General features: G+C 36.4%; 1 protein-coding gene, 1 long non-coding RNA gene and 2 pseudogenes across 3 annotated transcripts; 2 read left to right on the forward strand and 2 right to left on the reverse strand.

Moving 5' to 3' along the window:
* Positions 1-2583: 2583 nt before the first annotated feature.
* On the forward strand, positions 2584-4114 carry LOC125207016 (tubby-like F-box protein 5; annotated as a pseudogene).
* Positions 4115-4331: 217 nt separating this feature from the next.
* On the reverse strand, positions 4332-11866 carry LOC125187135 (uncharacterized). Its single transcript, XR_016130149.1, has 4 exons — positions 11554-11866; positions 11408-11475; positions 10303-10363; positions 4332-4541 (listed from the first exon to the last, which is right to left on the reverse strand). It is a non-coding gene; the product is annotated as an uncharacterized LOC125187135 (long non-coding RNA).
* Positions 11867-12269: 403 nt separating this feature from the next.
* On the reverse strand, positions 12270-14013 carry LOC125189390 (uncharacterized; annotated as a pseudogene).
* Positions 14014-15679: 1666 nt separating this feature from the next.
* On the forward strand, positions 15680-19633 carry LOC125190365 (uncharacterized). Of its 2 annotated transcripts, none has more exons than XM_048087649.2 (14): positions 15680-16000; positions 16928-17039; positions 17114-17226; positions 17440-17562; positions 17670-17854; positions 17990-18065; positions 18251-18337; positions 18417-18497; positions 18581-18613; positions 18705-18758; positions 18842-18883; positions 18970-19048; positions 19125-19195; positions 19300-19633. In XM_048087649.2, exons 1-14 carry the CDS (start codon positions 15836-15838, stop codon positions 19378-19380), a joined length of 1302 nt encoding a protein of 433 aa, XP_047943606.1. In that variant the 5' UTR covers positions 15680-15835; the 3' UTR covers positions 19381-19633. The 2 variants fall into 2 exon arrangements, with proteins under 2 accessions (XP_047943606.1, XP_088914626.1); XM_089058500.1 differs by lacking the exon at positions 15680-16000 and adding an exon at positions 16695-16805.
* The last annotated feature ends 629 nt before the right edge of the window (positions 19634-20262 follow it).

The raw sequence follows: 20262 nt of genomic DNA on the forward strand, positions 1-20262 counted from the left end.
TCCAATTGGGGTTTGTGTTGTTATTTGTTGTTTTTATTATGTAATTTTTTAAATTTTGTAATTTTAGTTGTGATTATGAAATACTTCCTATGTCCGCGAATAGGAGTCCCATTTTATCATTTTAGTCCGTCCGCGAATAAGAGTCACGGTTCACTAGTACTGTAAATGGTAAGAGGCCCCCACATTCCACTAACTAATTTCACTCACATATCATTTAAAATTAATATATATAAGTGAGATTCATATTACACTAACTTTTTTTTACCCACTTTTCTTAACATATCTTAAAACCCGTGCCAGATGAAAATGCGACTCTTATTCACGGACGGAGAGAGTAATGAATTTTATTTCACAAGTAAATTTTATTCTTAATATTAGTACGTTAAAAGAAAGAAAAATCATAAAGGTAAATAGAGTAAATGAATTGTACGCACATAGTGTCTAGTGCGTAGTGCTCAAATTTAAGGATTTTTGCGAGGCACTCGGCTATTGAATTTTGGTTCCTTTGAAAAATCATCCACTACTTATATATTAATATAAAAATAATATAACAAAATTAAAATAAATACAATAGAAATAAATTCATCATACCTTATTTATTAAAATTACTAAGATTATATCCGTTGGCAGGGGCGGAGCCAGGATTTCAATTCGACGGGGGCAAAAATATATCTAAGAAGAAATTTTAATAGTTTGAGGTGGGGCATTTATAAAGGAAATCATAAATTTTTAAAAATTACTCTATGAAATAGTACTACATGAAATATATGAGGAGGGGCAAATGCCCCTTATCCCCTCCTAGTGGATCCACCCCTGTCCGTTGGTAATCCCAATCAACTTTTTAATAAAATACTCATTTCTGTTTCATCAACACATACAATTCTCAATTTATTAAAACTTTTATTTCCATCAATTCCCTTTTAACTCACAACCCCAATACATATTTTCTTTTTCATATACTTTTAATCAATATAAATTTTATAATTTTATTCAAATATATCGAAAAACTCATATAAAAATTATAAAATTTGTTTTACAATCATTCAAAGAATCATTTTATCATTTTAGATTATCCACTATTTAAAGAACTGTTTTCTTTTTTCCACTTTAGTATATGGACCATAGTTCTACTAACGTTCTACACTCGCAATTATATAGGCACTTGAGATGACACGTGTATTAATGCATAATTGGTAAAAATGATGGACAAAGGGAATATGAATGAGATAAATTGGAGGCAAAATTAACAAATACTCCCTCCGTTCCACTTTAATTCACACCAATTTCTTTTTTCGTCCGTCTCCAATTAATTGACACCCTTATTTTTTACTACTTTTGATAATGGACCACACATTTCACTAATAAGAGTCTCATTTTTCCAATTTGGTCCGTCCGTGAATAGGAGTCTCGGTTTATAATTACTATAATGGTAAATAGGCCCCACATTCTACTATCTCACTCTACTCACATATCATTTAAAATTAATATATAAGTGATACTAATATTCTAGTACTAACTTTCTTCCATCCACTTTTTTAACATTTCTTAAAGTCTGTCCCGGAAAGAAATGTGACTCTTATTCGTGTAGGAGGGAGTATATAAAAATAGGACTCACGTTGCACTAACTTTTTCCATCCACTTTTTACTATACTCCCTCCGTCCGCCATTAGGAGTCCCATTCATGGGCGGCATGGGTTTTAAGAAATGTTAAGAAAAATGGGTGGGAAAAAGTTAGTGGAATAGGGGTCTCACTTATATATATTAGTTTTAAATGAAATGTGAGTGGAATGAGTTAGTGGAAGGTGGGACCCTATTACCATTTATAGTAAAAGTGAACCGGGACTCTTATTCGCGGACGGACTAAAATGGAAAAACGGGACTCCTATTCGTGGACGGAGGGAGTATTTCTTAAGACCCGTGCTAAGTTAACCGGTGCCAAGTAATGAGGGATGGAGGGAGTAGAGCCTTCGAAAATAACAAGTCACAACCCATATCCCTTTATCAGCTCTTTCCCTCTTGTTCATTTTCTGTCACACATTCTGCTGATTGTTAGTTTTAACGACCATGAAAGGGGCAGTTGGAAATTATTATCACCATACAAAAGATTAGAGAATACCAAATCAAAACGACACACAGAATCAGACATTTTTCGGACACCCTATTGTCACTATTGAGTTTTCACAAAAAGGAAAAAGGTTGTTCAAAAATGAGAAAAATCTAATCTTTGCTGAAATTAGTGGGGAACGTGGCGGGAGTAATTCTTGGGTTCAGTTCTGATCCACTGAATTTGTCTCTTCAAAATTTTCCCTACACATTGAGACACTTTTCCTTGGAGAAATCTTGGGACTCCAATACTCATCAATCAGTGTGTATATATGGGGGACAGTGAAGCGTGAAAATTACTTATTTTACAGCTTCCCATTTTTTTTTATTTCTTGCTTGTTTTATGAGTTTGATGATTCCTGCTCTTTTCTCTTTGTGAAATATCTGAAAGCATGGTTTTGATTTTGGTTTTAGTTTTAGCTAAAGGTGTCCTCAATTTTGGCTTTGGGGGTTTGTAGTTTGTTAGATTTGTGGCTTTAGATGGCATTTAAGGGGAAAAGGGGCATGGATGAGAAGGAATGTGGGCATAGAAGCATTGATCTTAGTGTGCAGGTGGTAGAGGAGCAGAGCCGGAGGGCCAGTTTGCCCCCGGAGTTGCTTCTTGATATCATTGTTAGGGTAGCGGCTAATCAGCGTGTGTGGCCGGCTCGAAGGTCTGTGGTGTGTTGTGCTGCTGTTTGCAAGTCTTGGAGAGGGGTAGTTAGAGAGGTCGTTTGGACACCCGAGCAATGTGGTTTGCTTACTTTCCCTATGTCTCTTAAGCAGGTAAGCTAGTTTTCTCCCTATGTGGTCTTTGCTTCATCGTTGTTGATTGATTGAAAATGTGTATCAGCCCGGCCCAAGGGATTCTCCGATTCAGTGCTGTATCTGAAGGGAAAGGGCAACCTCGACTTATAGGCTATACCTTGGCTTAACCCCTGGCAAGTGATCATCATCTCTCTCTTGGAATACAATCTATGAATTGATGTTTTGTGTTGTGATTTACATGTATATGCTAGTCTTGTCTTGATTTCTTTTTATAATTGGGGGCCGTTTGCTAAGGTAGATAACTCGCTTACCTTAATGATCTAAAATGCGTGTTCTCATCATAGTTGGAGTCTTGGCCTTGGCTCGTCCTAAAATGCACGTTCTCTATTTCTGAATCTATGCAGCTATTTCGGGGGAAGCCAGTAAGTTTCTGTTAGACGCGAAACGAATCAAAAGAGCGACAAAAACAGATTTTGTCATATCTTTTGCAGCAAGTGATTTTTCTCACACCAGTGATTGTCATGCAGGCAAACTAAGGTGTCTTGCTTTCATTTCTATCCTCATTATAATCCTCTTGTTGAAACTATAACTTTATGTGACCAGATCCAACTTTTTTGGCTCCAAATTCTATGTTCACGATTCTCGGCATCCCTGCAACACTCCTATCCAATCGCACCGTTGGTTGGGGAAAAGAATTTCCCCCAAAAAGGTGGCACCAAGAATACCTATTTGCAGCTTTAATGTTGCAACTATTGCTTACCAACTTAATGTTCTCCGCACAAGGCGACCAAGAAGGATGAACTGCACGATGCACACAATTCCAATATCGTCAACTGAGGAAGGTGGAAGTGTGACATTTGGTTGTGGTCACGATGAAGCTTTTAGTCCCTTGACAGCTACCGAAATGAGAAAACAGGATTCTACTTCCGACGTCCCTATTAGAGGAAAGTCGAAACAACCGTACAACAGCATTGGTGAACCACTCATTTTGAAGAACAAAACTCCGAGATGGCATGAGCAGCTGCAGTGTTGGTGTCTCAACTTCAGAGGACGTGTTACAGTGGCTTCGGTCAAGAATTTTCAGCTTGTAGCTGCCGGGGACTCATCAGAGAATGTTCCAGCTTCAGAACAAGAGAATGTAATCTTACAATTCGGGAAGATAGGAAAGGACATATTTACCATGGACTTTCGATATCCCCTCTCTGCATTCCAAGCATTCTCTATCTGTTTAAGCAGCTTTGATACGAAACCAGTATACGAGTAGGCTTCTTATTTTTAAGCAGTGGCTGCCACCCGAGCAAATAGATATGTCTGTATATACTTTTAGGTCCTATTTTCCGTAGAAGAAGGTATGCTGTCACGCCCGCATTTTCTAAGGATAGAAAACACGGTTGATCACGACTAAGGGAGGGTTAAAGAAGTGGGGAAGAAAAAGGGAACAACGAAATATACACGACAAAACAAAAGATTAACTAAGAAACTTAAAACAATCTTGAAGACTGTCTCAACAAAACTTACTTTGAATAATAAGACCAAATGATAAAACAGTCCAAAGAAAATTTAGGATTTTAGCGGAAGCGTCAAAACATGGAAAAATGCCGAGTATGAAGACCCGACAAATCCAACAACCAAACAAGATGTAATTTTCCAACAACTCTGCTCAACATCCTCCACGTCCATCGACGCTCAATCTGCACATTAAGAAAAACAATATGTGATAGGCTAGTTTTCGTCACTTGGATTTGATCACTTTTCACACTTATTAGTTGAATATTTGCATGAAAAAGATTTTCTTTTAGCAGGGAATGGATCATTAAGTTTGGAAGCTGCTTAATGAAGACATCAAGAGGAAAACATGCAAAAAAGAGGGCAAAATGACAAGGAATAGAAGAAAGTGGAGAAAGAAGGCAAAGAAGACCCAAACTGCACAAGCTGTTGGACTGGCCAGTTTGAACCTAACGGGAAAATGACTAAAGCCACTTCCACACACTTAACAAGGACAACTCTCACTTGCTACACACGCCCATATCTGCCCTTGGAGAGTAAAAAAGAAGGAGAATATCTTTTATTGGATATATGTATTAAAAAGACTTAGTCACCAACAACTAGTAACTTTATCACTTAGCTTTAGTTTAGTTTAGTTTACTCTCTCTCTAGAAAGCTTTTACTCTCTTCCTTAAGAAGAGAGATTTCAACTTCAAGGCTGCCAAGATCTTTAATTCACCATGGGTTGAAGCTTGTAGTAGATTTTAGTTTCTTTAATGCTTTAGTTTCTTTGTAGCACTTGTGTTGAAACTTAATTCCAACATCTTAACTCTCTATTTAATGGTTTTTGGAGGCTGATCTTTAAGAGCTTTGGTGTATTTATTTCTCTAGTGTTAAAGCATTTACTCTTAGTACTTGTGTTCTTGTGTTTTTTAGGTGAAGATCCTTGTTTTTAAGTTTTAACTTTCATTTCTTGCCTAGTTAATTGTTGTTTGTGTTTTGCTTGTTGATTTCATTTTTAATGTGTTTCATCACCATTGTAGAATGTTCTTAGTGTTCTTTATCTTCTATATGGAGTGGTTAAGTTTCAGCTTTCTCATTTGGTGTTTTCAATGCATGTTTAGGTAGTTTAATTGATGATCTTGTGTTTCTCTTGCCTTTTTAATCATGTAGCAGCCATCTATTCTCTTTCTTACTCTTATTTTCGTGCCTTTAGTGTTGAATTAGGAGCCATGATCAGCTTTTAGAAGTAAGTGAAAGAACCATTAGTTGTAATCTTTTATCCAATGGTTTTACACCTTGGGTAATAAGGTTTAGGAGACAACAAGTACATGCTTTCTTTTCACTTTTGGCAGCCCTTTTAGCTTAGTTAGTTTCTGCACTCAACCTCCATTTGCATGTGATTTAGTTTAGCTTTTTAGAGTTAATTAGTTTAGCTTCTTTTAAGGGTCACAATCCTAGTCTCTAGATTTCTTTAGTAGCTAACACTTAGATTATCTTCCTTAGCTTTTAACTTAGTCTCTTTTGTTTTCTGAACTTAGGATGCTCATGCAAGTTGCTGCTCTCTTTTCATTTCCGAAATGTTCTTATTTTCGCCACTTCTAAGTTGCCCAGTTTACCAACTTGCCCAGTCTGCTTTCCAGTTTAATTGCTTTCTTCTTATTGTATTTTATTTGCATGTTTAGTTTCCACATTAGTTTAAGTGTTATTTACATTTCGTAGTTTAGTTCCCACCCCCAATTTAGAGCGTGGCGGCATCGCCAAAATCCTTCTAAGTGTGGAAATACATAACGGATGCTACCGTTCCTCGTGGGTTCGACACCCTAACTTACCACATACTAATTAATAGTATTTTGGAAAGTGGGAACTTATAAATCTTGTTGAATAGGAAGGGACACGCGCCTACGACACGCGACACAAAATCCCCGGCAACGGCGCCATTTGAGAGGTCGGGATTTTGCACGCGTGTCGTAGGCGCGTGTCCCTTCCTATTCAACAAGATTTATAAGTTCCCACTTTCCAAAATACTATTAATTAGTATGTGGTAAGTTAGGGTGTCGAACCCACGAGGAACGGTAGCATCCGTTATGTATTTCCACACTTAGAAGGATTTTGGCGATGCCGCCACGCTCTAAATTGGGGGTGGGAACTAAACTACGAAATGTAAATAACACTTAAACTAATGTGGAAACTAAACATGCAAATAAAATACAATAAGAAGAAAGCAATTAAACTGGAAAGCAGACTGGGCAAGTTGGTAAACTGGGCAACTTAGAAGTGGCGAAAATAAGAACATTTCGGAAATGAAAAGAGAGCAGCAACTTGCATGAGCATCCTAAGTTCAGAAAACAAAAGAGACTAAGTTAAAAGCTAAGGAAGATAATCTAAGTGTTAGCTACTAAAGAAATCTAGAGACTAGGATTGTGACCCTTAAAAGAAGCTAAACTAATTAACTCTAAAAAGCTAAACTAAATCACATGCAAATGGAGGTTGAGTGCAGAAACTAACTAAGCTAAAAGGGCTGCCAAAAGTGAAAAGAAAGCATGTACTTGTTGTCTCCTAAACCTTATTACCCAAGGTGTAAAACCATTGGATAAAAGATTACAACTAATGGTTCTTTCACTTACTTCTAAAAGCTGATCATGGCTCCTAATTCAACACTAAAGGCACGAAAATAAGAGTAAGAAAGAGAATAGATGGCTGCTACATGATTAAAAAGGCAAGAGAAACACAAGATCATCAATTAAACTACCTAAACATGCATTGAAAACACCAAATGAGAAAGCTGAAACTTAACCACTCCATATAGAAGATAAAGAACACTAAGAACATTCTACAATGGTGATGAAACACATTAAAAATGAAATCAACAAGCAAAACACAAACAACAATTAACTAGGCAAGAAATGAAAGTTAAAACTTAAAAACAAGGATCTTCACCTAAAAAACACAAGAACACAAGTACTAAGAGTAAATGCTTTAACACTAGAGAAATAAATACACCAAAGCTCTTAAAGATCAGCCTCCAAAAACCATTAAATAGAGAGTTAAGATGTTGGAATTAAGTTTCAACACAAGTGCTACAAAGAAACTAAAGCATTAAAGAAACTAAAATCTACTACAAGCTTCAACCCATGGTGAATTAAAGATCTTGGCAGCCTTGAAGTTGAAATCTCTCTTCTTAAGGAAGAGAGTAAAAGCTTTCTAGAGAGAGAGTAAACTAAACTAAACTAAAGCTAAGTGATAAAGTTACTAGTTGTTGGTGACTAAGTCTTTTTAATACATATATCCAATAAAAGATATTCTCCTTCTTTTTTACTCTCCAAGGGCAGATATGGGCGTGTGTAGCAAGTGAGAGTTGTCCTTGTTAAGTGTGTGGAAGTGGCTTTAGTCATTTTCCCGTTAGGTTCAAACTGGCCAGTCCAACAGCTTGTGCAGTTTGGGTCTTCTTTGCCTTCTTTCTCCACTTTCTTCTATTCCTTGTCATTTTGCCCTCTTTTTTGCATGTTTTCCTCTTGATGTCTTCATTAAGCAGCTTCCAAACTTAATGATCCATTCCCTGCTAAAAGAAAATCTTTTTCATGCAAATATTCAACTAATAAGTGTGAAAAGTGATCAAATCCAAGTGACGAAAACTAGCCTATCAAGCATCCTCACACTTGGATCATACTTGTCCCAAGTATGTGGTTGGACTTTTCACTCAATTGCTAGTTTAAGTCACTCTCCTCTACTTTCTACACACACACTAACTAAAACACAACACTACACATAGGCATTTACTAAGCACAAACACACGCAACGACTCAAGATACACACGAAAGACATACCAAACAAGTTGTATGAAAAACGTAATGATACCCCCAAGAACCAAGCTCAAAACAGATTTTTAAAACAAATTTTTAAAAACATATTTTTCTTCATCGAACAATGTGGTTTCAACCGTCGGTCTCATCAAGATAGTTAAGCACATATTACAAGCAAAAGATTCACTCCCTTACCCTCTCAAACTGTAAGGACAATTCTCTCAAGAATAATGATGTAAATGCAATCAAGAAGATTTCAACTTTATCACTTTAGCTTTAGTTTAGTTTAGCAATTTCTCTCTCTAGGAAACTTTTCTCTCTTCCTTAAGAAGAGAGATTTCAACTTCAAGGCTGCCAAGATCTTTAATTCACCATGGGTTGAAGTAGTAGTAATTTAGTAATAGTGTTTGCTTTCTCTAGTTAGCTTGTTCTTAACTTTGTAGTACTTTTGCTCCTTTCTAAATCTTAGTTGTTGTTGTTGGACTTGTTTTAAAGGCTCATTTCAAGTAGTAATTTCTCTAAGTGTTTGTGTATTTAATGTGTTTTAAAGTTTAGCTCTTGTTTATTTCCGGTTTTAGCTTGTTGTTTAGTTCTAGTGTTGCTTATGTTCTTGTTTAGTTAAAAATCCTTTCAAGCTTTTAAAATCAGTTTCTCAAGCATTTTCTTAGTTAGTTTATGGTAAAAAAAACGTGGAGAAGGAGTTAGAAAAGTCTCAAAAAAATCAGCCATGTGTTGTGTGTTTTCGGCACCTTGTCGGGTGTCATTTTCGTATGATTTTGCATGAGTTTGATGAGCTCGGTTCTTGAGTGTTCTTCCACCATGTTTAAGTGTTCTTAAGCTTTCTTTATCTTCTTTAATGAGTCTTTATGTTTCAGCTTTTAGTTTGGTGTTTTCAATGCATGTTTAGGTAGTTTAATTGTTGATCTTGTGTTTCTCTTGCCTTTTTAATCATGTAGCAGCCATCTACTCTCTTTCTCCTCCATAATTTCGTGCCTTTTAGTATAGGAGTAGAAGAGAAATCAGCTTTTAGGAGTTAAGTTAGAGATCCATTAGGTGAAACCTTTTACCCACTAGTTTTAACCATTGGACAATAGCCTTAAGGAAACACAAGTACAATCACCTTTCACCTTTTAGCTCTCCCATCTAATATGTCTTTTAGGATCAGATTTATAATTCTCTTTTCTGCTTTAAGTCACATTAGTTAGGGAATTAAAGTTCACCTTTTGAACATGTCACTATCCTAGTTTCCTAGCTTTCTTTTAGGAGCCAACACTTAGTTTATTTTTCTTAGTCTTTTAACTTAGTTCCTTTTGCTTTCTGAACTTAGGATGCTCATGCAAGTTGCTGCTCTCTTTTCATTTCCGAAATGTTCTTATTTTCGCCACTACTGAGTTGCCCAGTTTACCAACTTGCCCAGTCTGCTTTCCAGTTTAAATGCTTTCTTTTACTTGCATGTTATTTTCACTGTTTAGTTCCCAATCTTAGCTTAAGTGTTGTTTATATTTCGTAGTTCAGTTCCCACCCCCAATTTAGAGCGTGGCGGCATCGCCAAAACCCTTCTAAGTGTGGAAATACATAACGGATGCTACCGTTCCTCGTGGGTTCGACACCCTAACTTACCATATACTAATTAATAGTATTTTGGGAAGTGGGAAGTTATAAATCTTGTTGAATAGGAAGGGACACGCGCCTACGACACGCGTGCAAAATCCCGACCTCTCAATATGCAGGGCTGAGTACTTGATGCACTCAGTGGACATATGCCAAAATACAGTTTGTCAAGCCATAAACGAGTGTTCTTGGGGGTTTTAATTAAAAGAACCCAAGTACACTAAAAACATATTTTTATAGTAAAGTTCGGTTGCGCAACCATTTTCCATCCACATCCACCATAACCATATCTAAACTACATGACAAGGAACGTGGCCACGAACCAAGTCATTAGACCGGCCAACTCCAATGAGATAGCGCACGATCTACTGGGTGTACACCAGTCCGAGCAGGGTTTGCGGCCCTATTGGGACCCGAATTCGTTAACATATATGGCATAGCTACTTCAAATAGGTTCATTCAAATACAAAACATGGCAAGACAAACATTTTTCACCTCCTTTCACATAACAAAATATTTAGGACATAGTCCTTATTTAAAAACGAAAGCCCACCTCACAAGCTTACTCCTCACTCACTTCTTATTCCAACCGCCAACAACGTGCCCAGCTCACCCTTTTCAAAATAACATCATATGCAAAAATTAGACTCTGCATAATAAATTAATTTAAAAATGATGCATGCATCCTACGTGCGTGTGTTCAAATTATCCTTCATTCTTTCACATAGAAAACCCATATATAAAGTCCTCATATTTCCTGCTTTAATTCATCGCATAGTAAACTGCTCAAACAATTTCCGTCTAAGGCTCGAGCTTACAATTAAACAAAAAAAAAAAACACTAAAGAAATATTTTAGTCTAACAACAAAAGTAACAACTAAATAAAGCAAATGACTATCTATATACTCCCAACAAACACACGTACATATATATATTCCTAACCCAAACCAATTTAATTGGGCCTATTAGATAAATTAAATAATAGTGGCCCATTAAGAAAAGAAGAATGTAGCCCAAAACCTAAAACTAAAGATAAGAAAAGGACAAAGAATTTAGTACATAAAAATACTCCCAGCCGTCACCAACGCCTATGTCTTTCTCTCTGAAACTCAAAAGCTCACGCTCCCTCCCTCTGCCTTTCTTCTACAATTCCAAAATTAGATCTTTTCTCTCGGTCCCTCCTCTAAAATTAACCACTAGCTCCCCCTCAAATTCTCACTCAGGCAGAAACTAAATCCTGATTCTCGTCTCTCAACACCAGTGGCCGTCACCACCACTTCTCACACTACCCGAGCTCGATCGGTTCGGGCAGCTGCTGTCTGGCATCGTCAGCCGCCCTCCTAGCGCCGTCCAGCCGCCGTCGCCGGCGCCTCCGTTAGGCAGCGCCGCTTCACACGACAGGTAAGTCCCCCTCCTCATTTCCCCAAATCTTAAACCTTTTATTAAGTTTCTAATTGTTCGATTCACACATTTTGAGCAGACAAGGGATTTTAAAGAATTTAAATTGAAGAGATCAAGAGAAAACAAGAGGGCAACTTCTGATGATAATAAAGATTAAGACTTTATCAAGAAGAATCATTCCACATTTTCAGAAATTAAAATGGTGGACTACCGTGAATGTATGGAAATATATCATAGAATCGAAGAAAAGAAAATACCTGTGGGAGAAAGGAAAGTTGCACAGGTTGCAGGTTTTGCAAATCACAATTTTCTCTATTCTCTCTCACTGTGATGTCGAGAAATTTGGATTATGGAATCAATAAATATGGAGACTTTCAGTATTCATGGAATGAGGAGAATTTACCTTTTGATGGAGAAGAAGATGAATAACGGCATATTGGAAGAATGATGAAGTCACGTTGTGGGGAAATATATGAGAAGTAGAAGAGATTTTTAGTTAGAGATTTTCAAGGAACATGGAGATGCGGGAGAAAACCGTGAGAGAGTTGGGAGAATGAAATGGAAAAATAGGAATAAATTTATAGAATAAAAGTAGCCCAATTGCAATAGGATAAATGGGCTAAAATAAGATTGATAAAAGTGATAGACCCAAATATTTGATTTAAAGCATTGATTAAATTGTGGAGTTTTATTTTGGTATTTTGGTGTTATTCCAAGTACTTGTAAACAAACGCCCAAATTTTTCATCGACGAATCTCATGTCATTCTCGTCTACTACTTTCACCACACCACTAACCAAATAACAAATCAAGCATTCACTATTTCCATTCGCAACCAATCAAAACAAAGACGATATTTTTCTCAAGGTCTATCACTCGTTTGTACTCAAAACAAAAATCTTAAAGTAAAATGTAACATGAAAAGCGGGTGTTACATATGCCTTGCTTTCATCCTTCATAAGATATGTTTTACTTATAAGACGTCAAGGATATGGTTTCGTTTTCGAAGCTTTTGTATTATGGATAGAAAATTTGACTTAAACCATTTGGATTTGTGTTGCTTATGTAGAACATGAAATTGTAATTGTAAGCTATTACCAAATGCTTTGCTAATAGTGACTATGGAAAATGTTGGTTTATTTATTTACAAGTGAAATATTTACAAACAAGTGTTTGTTCAAGTGCATCATCAGCTTTATTATGTATGTATGTGTGTATGTGTTTGTGTGTGTGTGTGTGGACTTGTGATTTTCATCTTAGAGAACATCTATGCTATTCTATCTATTCCCTTTCTGGCATGAAACACGACAACCATGTCGTCGGGGCTTTTCTTGCTCAGAGTCGCTCATTTCCATGAGAAGACCTCGCAGGCATCTTCTTCTTATTGTTGGCTGATAGGTGAGTTTCTCTGCACGACTGGTGCTAACTTCAGCCTTTCGTGCCTCAGGCAGATTTGTTTCTTCTTTTGACTGGATTGGCTGATGGCTGACAACCATGTGAACTCCTGGACTTCCTTCAACGATGGAAGTGTTGAACACGATGGAGTTGTTGATCCCTTGTGCATTGTTGTTTACATATGCCTCCGACGGTTGATCTTCCATGCATCTCTCGTTTTCTGACTTTTTCCTTTGGGAGCTTTCATCTCCATCGGTGGTAGCTTCAGGACTTTGATCAGGGTTGCTCTTGTAGCTCCGGTGAATGTGAACCGGCCTCTCTCTTTTTGAATGATCGGACTCCATGTGCATTGATGCTCCTCTGTTCTCTCCTACGAGGGTTATCATACTTACAGGCCTGTCAGAAATGGCTTTTTTGTGGTCTCCACCGGCTATTTCCTTGGCAAATTTCGACATGTCAGTCATGATCTTTTTGTTTTTCTTCACTGGTTGAGAAGATGTAGTGTCACCGGGTGTTATTAACATGTCAGGGCCATCTTGCTTCTTTCTGAGGATTTGGTCTTCTTCGCTCGGGATTTCAGCCTTTTCCACAATTTGTGCTGTAGAGGTAGACTTTGAAGCAGCAGAATCCACGATTTCCTTCTCGTCTGCTTCCACTACTTCCTTCACATCTTCAGGCTTTGCATCCAATTTGATAGCGGGGGCATCTCCGCCATCATCCATGCTTTTGCTCTTTTCACGTTTCTCCGGGTCTTGGGCAGGTGGTGCTGCATCGTCAAGTTGTGATGTTTGAGAAGGCTTGTTTTCGTCATCATCACGCTTGAAGCTCTTCCCATCCTGGGCTTGGCCATTGGCTACTACAGGTTTAACCTCTTCCTTCGCCTCTGCTTCTTGTTGAGATGCTAAAATGGGGGCTTTTGATGGGGAAGCGGGCTTGGGAGAACGAGGAGTGGCACAGATTGGAGAAGCAGGTTTTGATGCTAGTTTGGGCGTGGAGGGGGTCACACGAGATGGGGATTGTGCTTGGGGTGAAGAGGGAGGGGATCTAGATTGAGACGACAATCGAGAGGGTGAAGCAGGCTTTGATGAGGGTGGGGACCGCGATGGTGATGAGGTTTTATGCTCGTCTTTGGTTCGCAATTCACTTGTGGGCAATTTGCTTGGCTTGGGGGATGCCTTTCGAGGCTCTGCTCTAGGTGGAGTGGCGGGAGAGCTGCTGCCTTTGGTGGTCGACTGCCTGGCCGGAGTCTTGGGTTCAGCTCGACGTGGTGGTGGTGATGAGGTGCTAGATTGGGATGCAGGTGTTTGTTTAGTGTTCATTGCTGGTGGTGGTGCAGCACCGGTTTGGGAGGGCGTACGGCGTGAGGCCGATGGAGGCCAAAATCGAGAGAATAACGACTTTCGATCTGCCATGAAGAGAGGGAGCAGGAGTTTGTTTTTGTATTGAGATAGATTTTGATGATCAGCTAATACTAACTGGATATTTTATAACTTTTTGAGGTGCAAAAGTTGGTGCAGATGATTTCTTGGCCTTGTAGGGAATCAACTTTACTTGTCCAAAATCATGTCCAACTTTGGACCAAGTTTAGAATTTTTGTCCATATTTTCACCCTTCCATTGGGTTTTGCCCTTTCTTACACCACAAACTTGGTATCTATTCCTTGTACTACAAAAGATTATTCAAACTAAGCCAATTCTTATTGAATAAAATCAATTAATATCTCCCTCCCACAATAGAAGTCACATTTGGTGTGGACACGAGTTTTAAGAAATGTAAAGAATAGTGAGTTGAAAAAGTTAGTGTAAATGAGACCCACTTTTTTATATTAAAATGCAAGTTGGTGAAATGTGAGACCTATTTATCATTTATGGTAAATGTGAAATAGGACTCCTATTATGGGACAGACTAAAATGACAAAATATAACTCTTATCGTGGGCCGGAGGTAGTAATTACTTGGACAGTTTAGAAAGTTAAAGTTGGCAAAACTTAATCAAGAAAAGAACACAGAAAATTAATCCAACAAGCAACTGATTATGGGAAGAAACATTCTAATCTTAACAGCTTGCTTTATAAGGATAATTAAGCCATCTATTCTTGAGGCATACTTCTCTGCCAAGAAGAAGGTACAATCTAATTTTGATCTTTCTCATGCCACACATTCCACATATATGTCTTGTTCTCATTATGTGTTATCTAAGAAACTTCATACCTAAATTTAGTAATCATACTAGGAAACACAATATTGCAAGAAGCATGCTCATATGTTGTTTATTTGTGTTCCATATCTAGGATCAACAATGCAAGGGCTTCTACAGACAGTTCGATTTTGGACAACAAAGCGTCCGCAAGGTTTGAACGGTGCAAGGCCAGAGACAGGACTGCGCAACACAACGGTTGCAGAGGTGCTATCAACCAAAGGGCAAGACAAGGCCGGGTCCTGGCTTTGGTGTCGGACAGATGACACCGTCTATGATGCTGTCAAGCTCTATCTTAAAGCTTATCTTAATTAATTATTTTATGCTAATTAATATGTCTCCTAAACATGTACTCAAATGAAAATCAAATGAAAAGAAATGAAATTGTTATTGGTTTGGTGAGTGATTTGGGGTGGGTGGCTTGATATGTTTAAACGAACACTTTTAACGTGTGAAAGAGACGTGTTAGCATTACTAACATAATCATTGAGATTAAACTACTGATAATTAATCCCTTACACGTTCTGTTTTATATTCAACTCAGCTCATAAAAAAAGAATCACGATTGTCGGATGTACAAATTTTTTTGATATAGACTTCCACCAAACCAAACTCATGACTCTCAATTTTTTATCATTTCTTTTGGTGCTATTTTACCAAATACTTTGGTCTCTCTAATTATTCAATTCCACTCTCTCTGATAAAGCAAGCTTCATTTTCCTGTAGGCTCGAATAATAATTCATCATTTTTCTTACTATCTCCCTCATATTTTATTATATATATTTTTCAAAAATCATCAAAAATCGTGTGGTAGTGGAAAAGGGGAAGGAAGGATATTAATTTACACAAAAGAATATGCACCCTGACCAAAAATTACAAACTTTTGACAAAGTCATATCATAATGAAGTTTAAAATAATAAAAACACAAATTACAACTCTATCCGTCAAGATATTCTATACAAAAAAATCCAACTACTTTAACCACCAAGGTTCCCGTTTCCAGCTCAGGGCAGTTTATATACTATAGCAACTTTGCTCGAATTTTCAAACTGCGACTTTGCAAAAATCCACCTCTTCGTTTTAATTAAGTGTAATGGAGGGATGGGAGAGGCTGATCCACCTCTTCGTGACGGTGTTTATGGCGTTTTTGCCTTTTTATTTGGTGAATCCGGCGCTCACCGACGTCACCGTGGCGGCTGTCTGCGGCGGCAAAGACGAGTGCTCTCTCTCCATCTATCTCACCGGCTTCCAGCTCGCCGTAAGTCTTCCTTACAATCTTATCAACACATTTTATTGTTCATTTCTTTGCTTTTTGACAAATAGTATTGGCTTATTATCTATTTAAGCATTACTTTGCAAGAACTTTGATGATGTAATATTGATATTATTGTAGAGAGTGCTTTCTAAATGTATATTCTTTTGTTTGTAAATTACAATATATTTGATAGCTAAACTCTTGTCTTTTAGACCTTTATTTATAGGAGGAGCTGTTTGTCTCCTTGACCTTACTGTATTGAAAGGGATAGGCAATACTACTATTTTTTCTTCGTTATCCTATATCATTACTTATGACTTATGAGTTGTGGGCTTTTACAATTATTAATTGATAAGTGATTTAGTTGAACAATGTTCTTTTTTCCTAATCACCTTAGAGCTCTAGCAAGTTTATTATTATTATTATTATTATTATTATTATTATTATTATTATTATTATTATTATTATTATTATTATTATTATTATTATTATTATTATTATTATTATTATTATTATTACATTTAAACTTTTGTTATATTGTGTGGTTGTATTTTGTTGAGAAATACTAAATGATACTTTTAGGGTAAATGATTGAGATTTTGTCCTATTGTTTGAAGCGTTTACCCAAAAATATTCTAACGGTTGGATAATTTTATAGTACATCAATTGAGTAATCGATGTGTTATTTGGGGCAAACAACATGTAATTTAGGTAGTCGACGTATAATTTCGGTTGTCACATTGATATTATGGTTGCCAAAAAGTTTTTGGAATCAATGGTTACTATACAAGCACCAATTACTTAAACGGTATGACATTTTCAGATAAAGGGCGAAATGATAGGATAAAATCGACCCTTTACCATATTTTTATCGAGTCAAATTCAAACAACAATCTTATGTTAAGCATCAAATAATTTGTACCACTACAGATAACAGGGGTGGGATCGGCGCTGATGATGCCGATGATTGGTAATTTATCCGACGCTTATGGCAGGAAGAATTTATTGACAATTCCTCTCATTCTTCAGATTATACCAATCGGTAAGTATTTGTAATACAGTACATAACTTAAAATTGATTTATATGTATATTTACATATACGTATGTTATTTTAGTGATATTGGCTTGGAGTCGGACAACAAACTTCTTTTATGCTTACTACGCAATGAAGATATTGACGGACATGATTGTGGATGGGGGCGTTCTTTGCATCTCTTTTAGCTATTTGGTATTTTCTTAATCTTGTATTTATGATTTATTTATCCTCAATAAATATCATTTACTAGTAGTACAAAATAAATTCCCTTAGACAACGTGGTATCTTTATTGAAGAAATAAAAGATTAGTCATTGGTATACTAAATAAAGAGGTGATATTAGAATAAATCATACGGTATTAATTTTATAAGTCATGGCATTTAAATATTTGTATTATATATTAGGCAGATAATGTTGGAGAAGGGAAGCGTGTAGGAGCATTTGCAGCACTAAGTGGTGTGATGAGCATGGCAAATGTTTGTGGCACATTAGCTGCTGGTTTACTCTCACTTTCTCTCATATTTAAGGTTTGTATCCAATGTTAATCTCTTCCATTATTGTCTAAATCTCGAAAAAATAATTATAATACTACATTTAATTCTTGACTATATAGTAATGTATCATATAATTACAGGTTGCATCAGTTCTAGCTATTCTTGCAGCAATTTACATGCGACTGTTTCTCAAGGATTCCGACCGCGAAAAGGATGATTTGCAGCCGTTGATCTTGAGCTCGGAGGCAGATCACTCTTCCAAGAAAACCGACTTCATTCATCAAATCCCTTCTCCTAAAGATGTGTTTCACCTACTCAAGAGCAGGTACAGCAGGAAACTCAGCATATATGAAGAAGTATATACTTTGCATTGATTTTTATTTAAACATTTGTGTTAATTCTTGCAAGATTCTAGCATCTCTATCAAATTCTTTTATTAATGTTTATTTGTGTATTGTAGCAAAATAATTGCACTTGCAGCATCTGTATGTTTCTTCAATAGTGTTGGTGAGGCTGGGGCTGGTTCTTTCTTATTGGTACTCTTTCTCTCCCCTGTTTCGCTATTTAATTAAAACGACGTTATATCCAGACATAGAAGTGTCGTCTCTATTCTGTCGCAAAATTTAGTGACGGTCATGTATTTTGATCGATGATTGTCTTAGCGACTGAACAATTCAATAGTGATTCCTACAATTAATTATACTTGTGTTTTATGTTGCAGTATTACTTAAAGGCTCGGTTCCAGTTCAACAAAGATCAATTCTCTTTGATATTTCTCATTATAAACGTTGGAGCAACTATTACTAATGTAATTTAATCATCTTTTCACCTCTCTATTTTCATTCATCTCACCAATCATATAATAATCCTTGAATTTCTAAATGCAGGTTATTCTGATGCCTATATTAGGACCTGTTATTGGGGAACAAACAATACTTTGTGTTGGAATCTTCGCTGGTTTTCTAAGTGTATGAAACCTGAATCTCTCCTACAAAATTAATTAGTTGGTCTCATTTCAATAAAATTTGTGACATTTTCTGATTATGTGCAGATGCTGCTTGAAAGCATAGCATGGGCACCTTGGGTTAGTACATCATATTAAAATTCAGTTTCTCTTACAACACATTCTTAAACATCATTTTGAAAGAGATTACTAATTTTGTCCAATTCTGTAGGTACCGTATCTTGGTTCGTCATTGGGCATGTTCTTTACTATATCGAGTTCTTGCGTAAGTAGTAAACTCGTTACTAAATCTCAATTAACTTATTATACAAGTGTGTGTAGTCATTATGTGTTCCTAAATTATCACAGATAAGAAGCATCGTTTCAAAACAAGTTAGCTCTAATGAACAAGTAAGTTCATCCTTACATTATTCTATTGCTATATTGATTTGATAAATATATCATAAAAAATCTTATACCTCAAACAACATGAATAGGGAATTGCACAAGGATCTCTATTAGCTATGACTTCAATATCCAGTATCGTATCTCCATTAATTTACAGCCCTATATCAGGTACATTTCGAATTACATAAATGGTAATTTTGTATCTCAATCGAACATTAACAAGCTTTTTTTATTTTTCTCTCAGCTTGGTTTCTGTCAGATAATCCACCATTTGATTTCCCTGGTTTCTGCATGCTTTGTGTCGGATTTTCTTATGTAAGTAAAAAATTAAATAAAAATTTATTCTCTCCTAAAATGCGTTTCATCTTAGTTTTGACTCAACATTTCATATCACGTATATATATGTTGGTGATTTGCAGGTGATAGCTCTGATTTTGAGTCTAGTGATAAAGTTTAAACCCTTCATCTCAAAAGACACTAGACATCCAGCATTATGTTGAAGCAAGCCATGATTAGATGAGGTGTGATTTCTGCAACATTTTCCACCCAAAGAGTGGAAATTGACGAAATAACACAACCTTTATTTCGAATTTGTAGTTATTACACGATTTTTACAAATATTGCAACTATAGCATTTTTTTAGTTTGTATACAAATTACGCCTCAATGTTTCACTATACTCAATACGATACATTCAATTTCAGTCAGTATACACTATTGTAGTAATTATTAATCGACGAATCATTGAATTGTATGCCTTTATCGGTTTTAATTTTCAGCCAGGAGTTCTGGTATCAAAAAAAATTTCAGCCTAACAAAAAAAATTGCTGTTCGAAGTTTGAAAGGAGCGGTTGGTTTTGTCGGTTCAACTATTTTTCTTATTTTCTCTAACCTCTATTTGTGGTTCCAAAATTTTTGAACAAACGGACTAGGATAACTTATATGTCAGATTTGATTCAATCCATGAGAAGCTGTTTCGGTTCCAAAATGGTCGTCGGTCCTGTTCCAATTTTAACCATCGGTTCAATTCTACAGGTATGACTAAGGAAGAAAATGTTATCGAAGATGTTGTATTGAAGCGTAAAATGTATTGCAAATACTGCCAGTTTACTCTCCATCTCTCAAATTATTTAGGCCCTTTTCAATTTCTCATCCATTCAACTCTTTGATTTCTAGATATCAAATTAAATGACTAACGTAGTCTCTGACTCGATACATAGTCTATGAAGTATGACTCTATGTAGTTGGGGTTCAACATGACTTTCGATTGTATAAATTCTCATTGCGTTAAGACTTAAAAAGACTAATACTACTCTCTTGGTCTCGTAAGAAATTCACTTTTGATTGGACACGAATTTTAATGCACAATTGGTAAACAAATAG

Source organism: Salvia hispanica, chromosome 5, assembly GCF_029641045.1.
Source record: "Salvia hispanica isolate PSC_SH4W2 chromosome 5, Shi_PSC_v1, whole genome shotgun sequence".
NCBI classification, from domain to species: Eukaryota; Viridiplantae; Streptophyta; class Magnoliopsida; order Lamiales; family Lamiaceae; genus Salvia; species Salvia hispanica.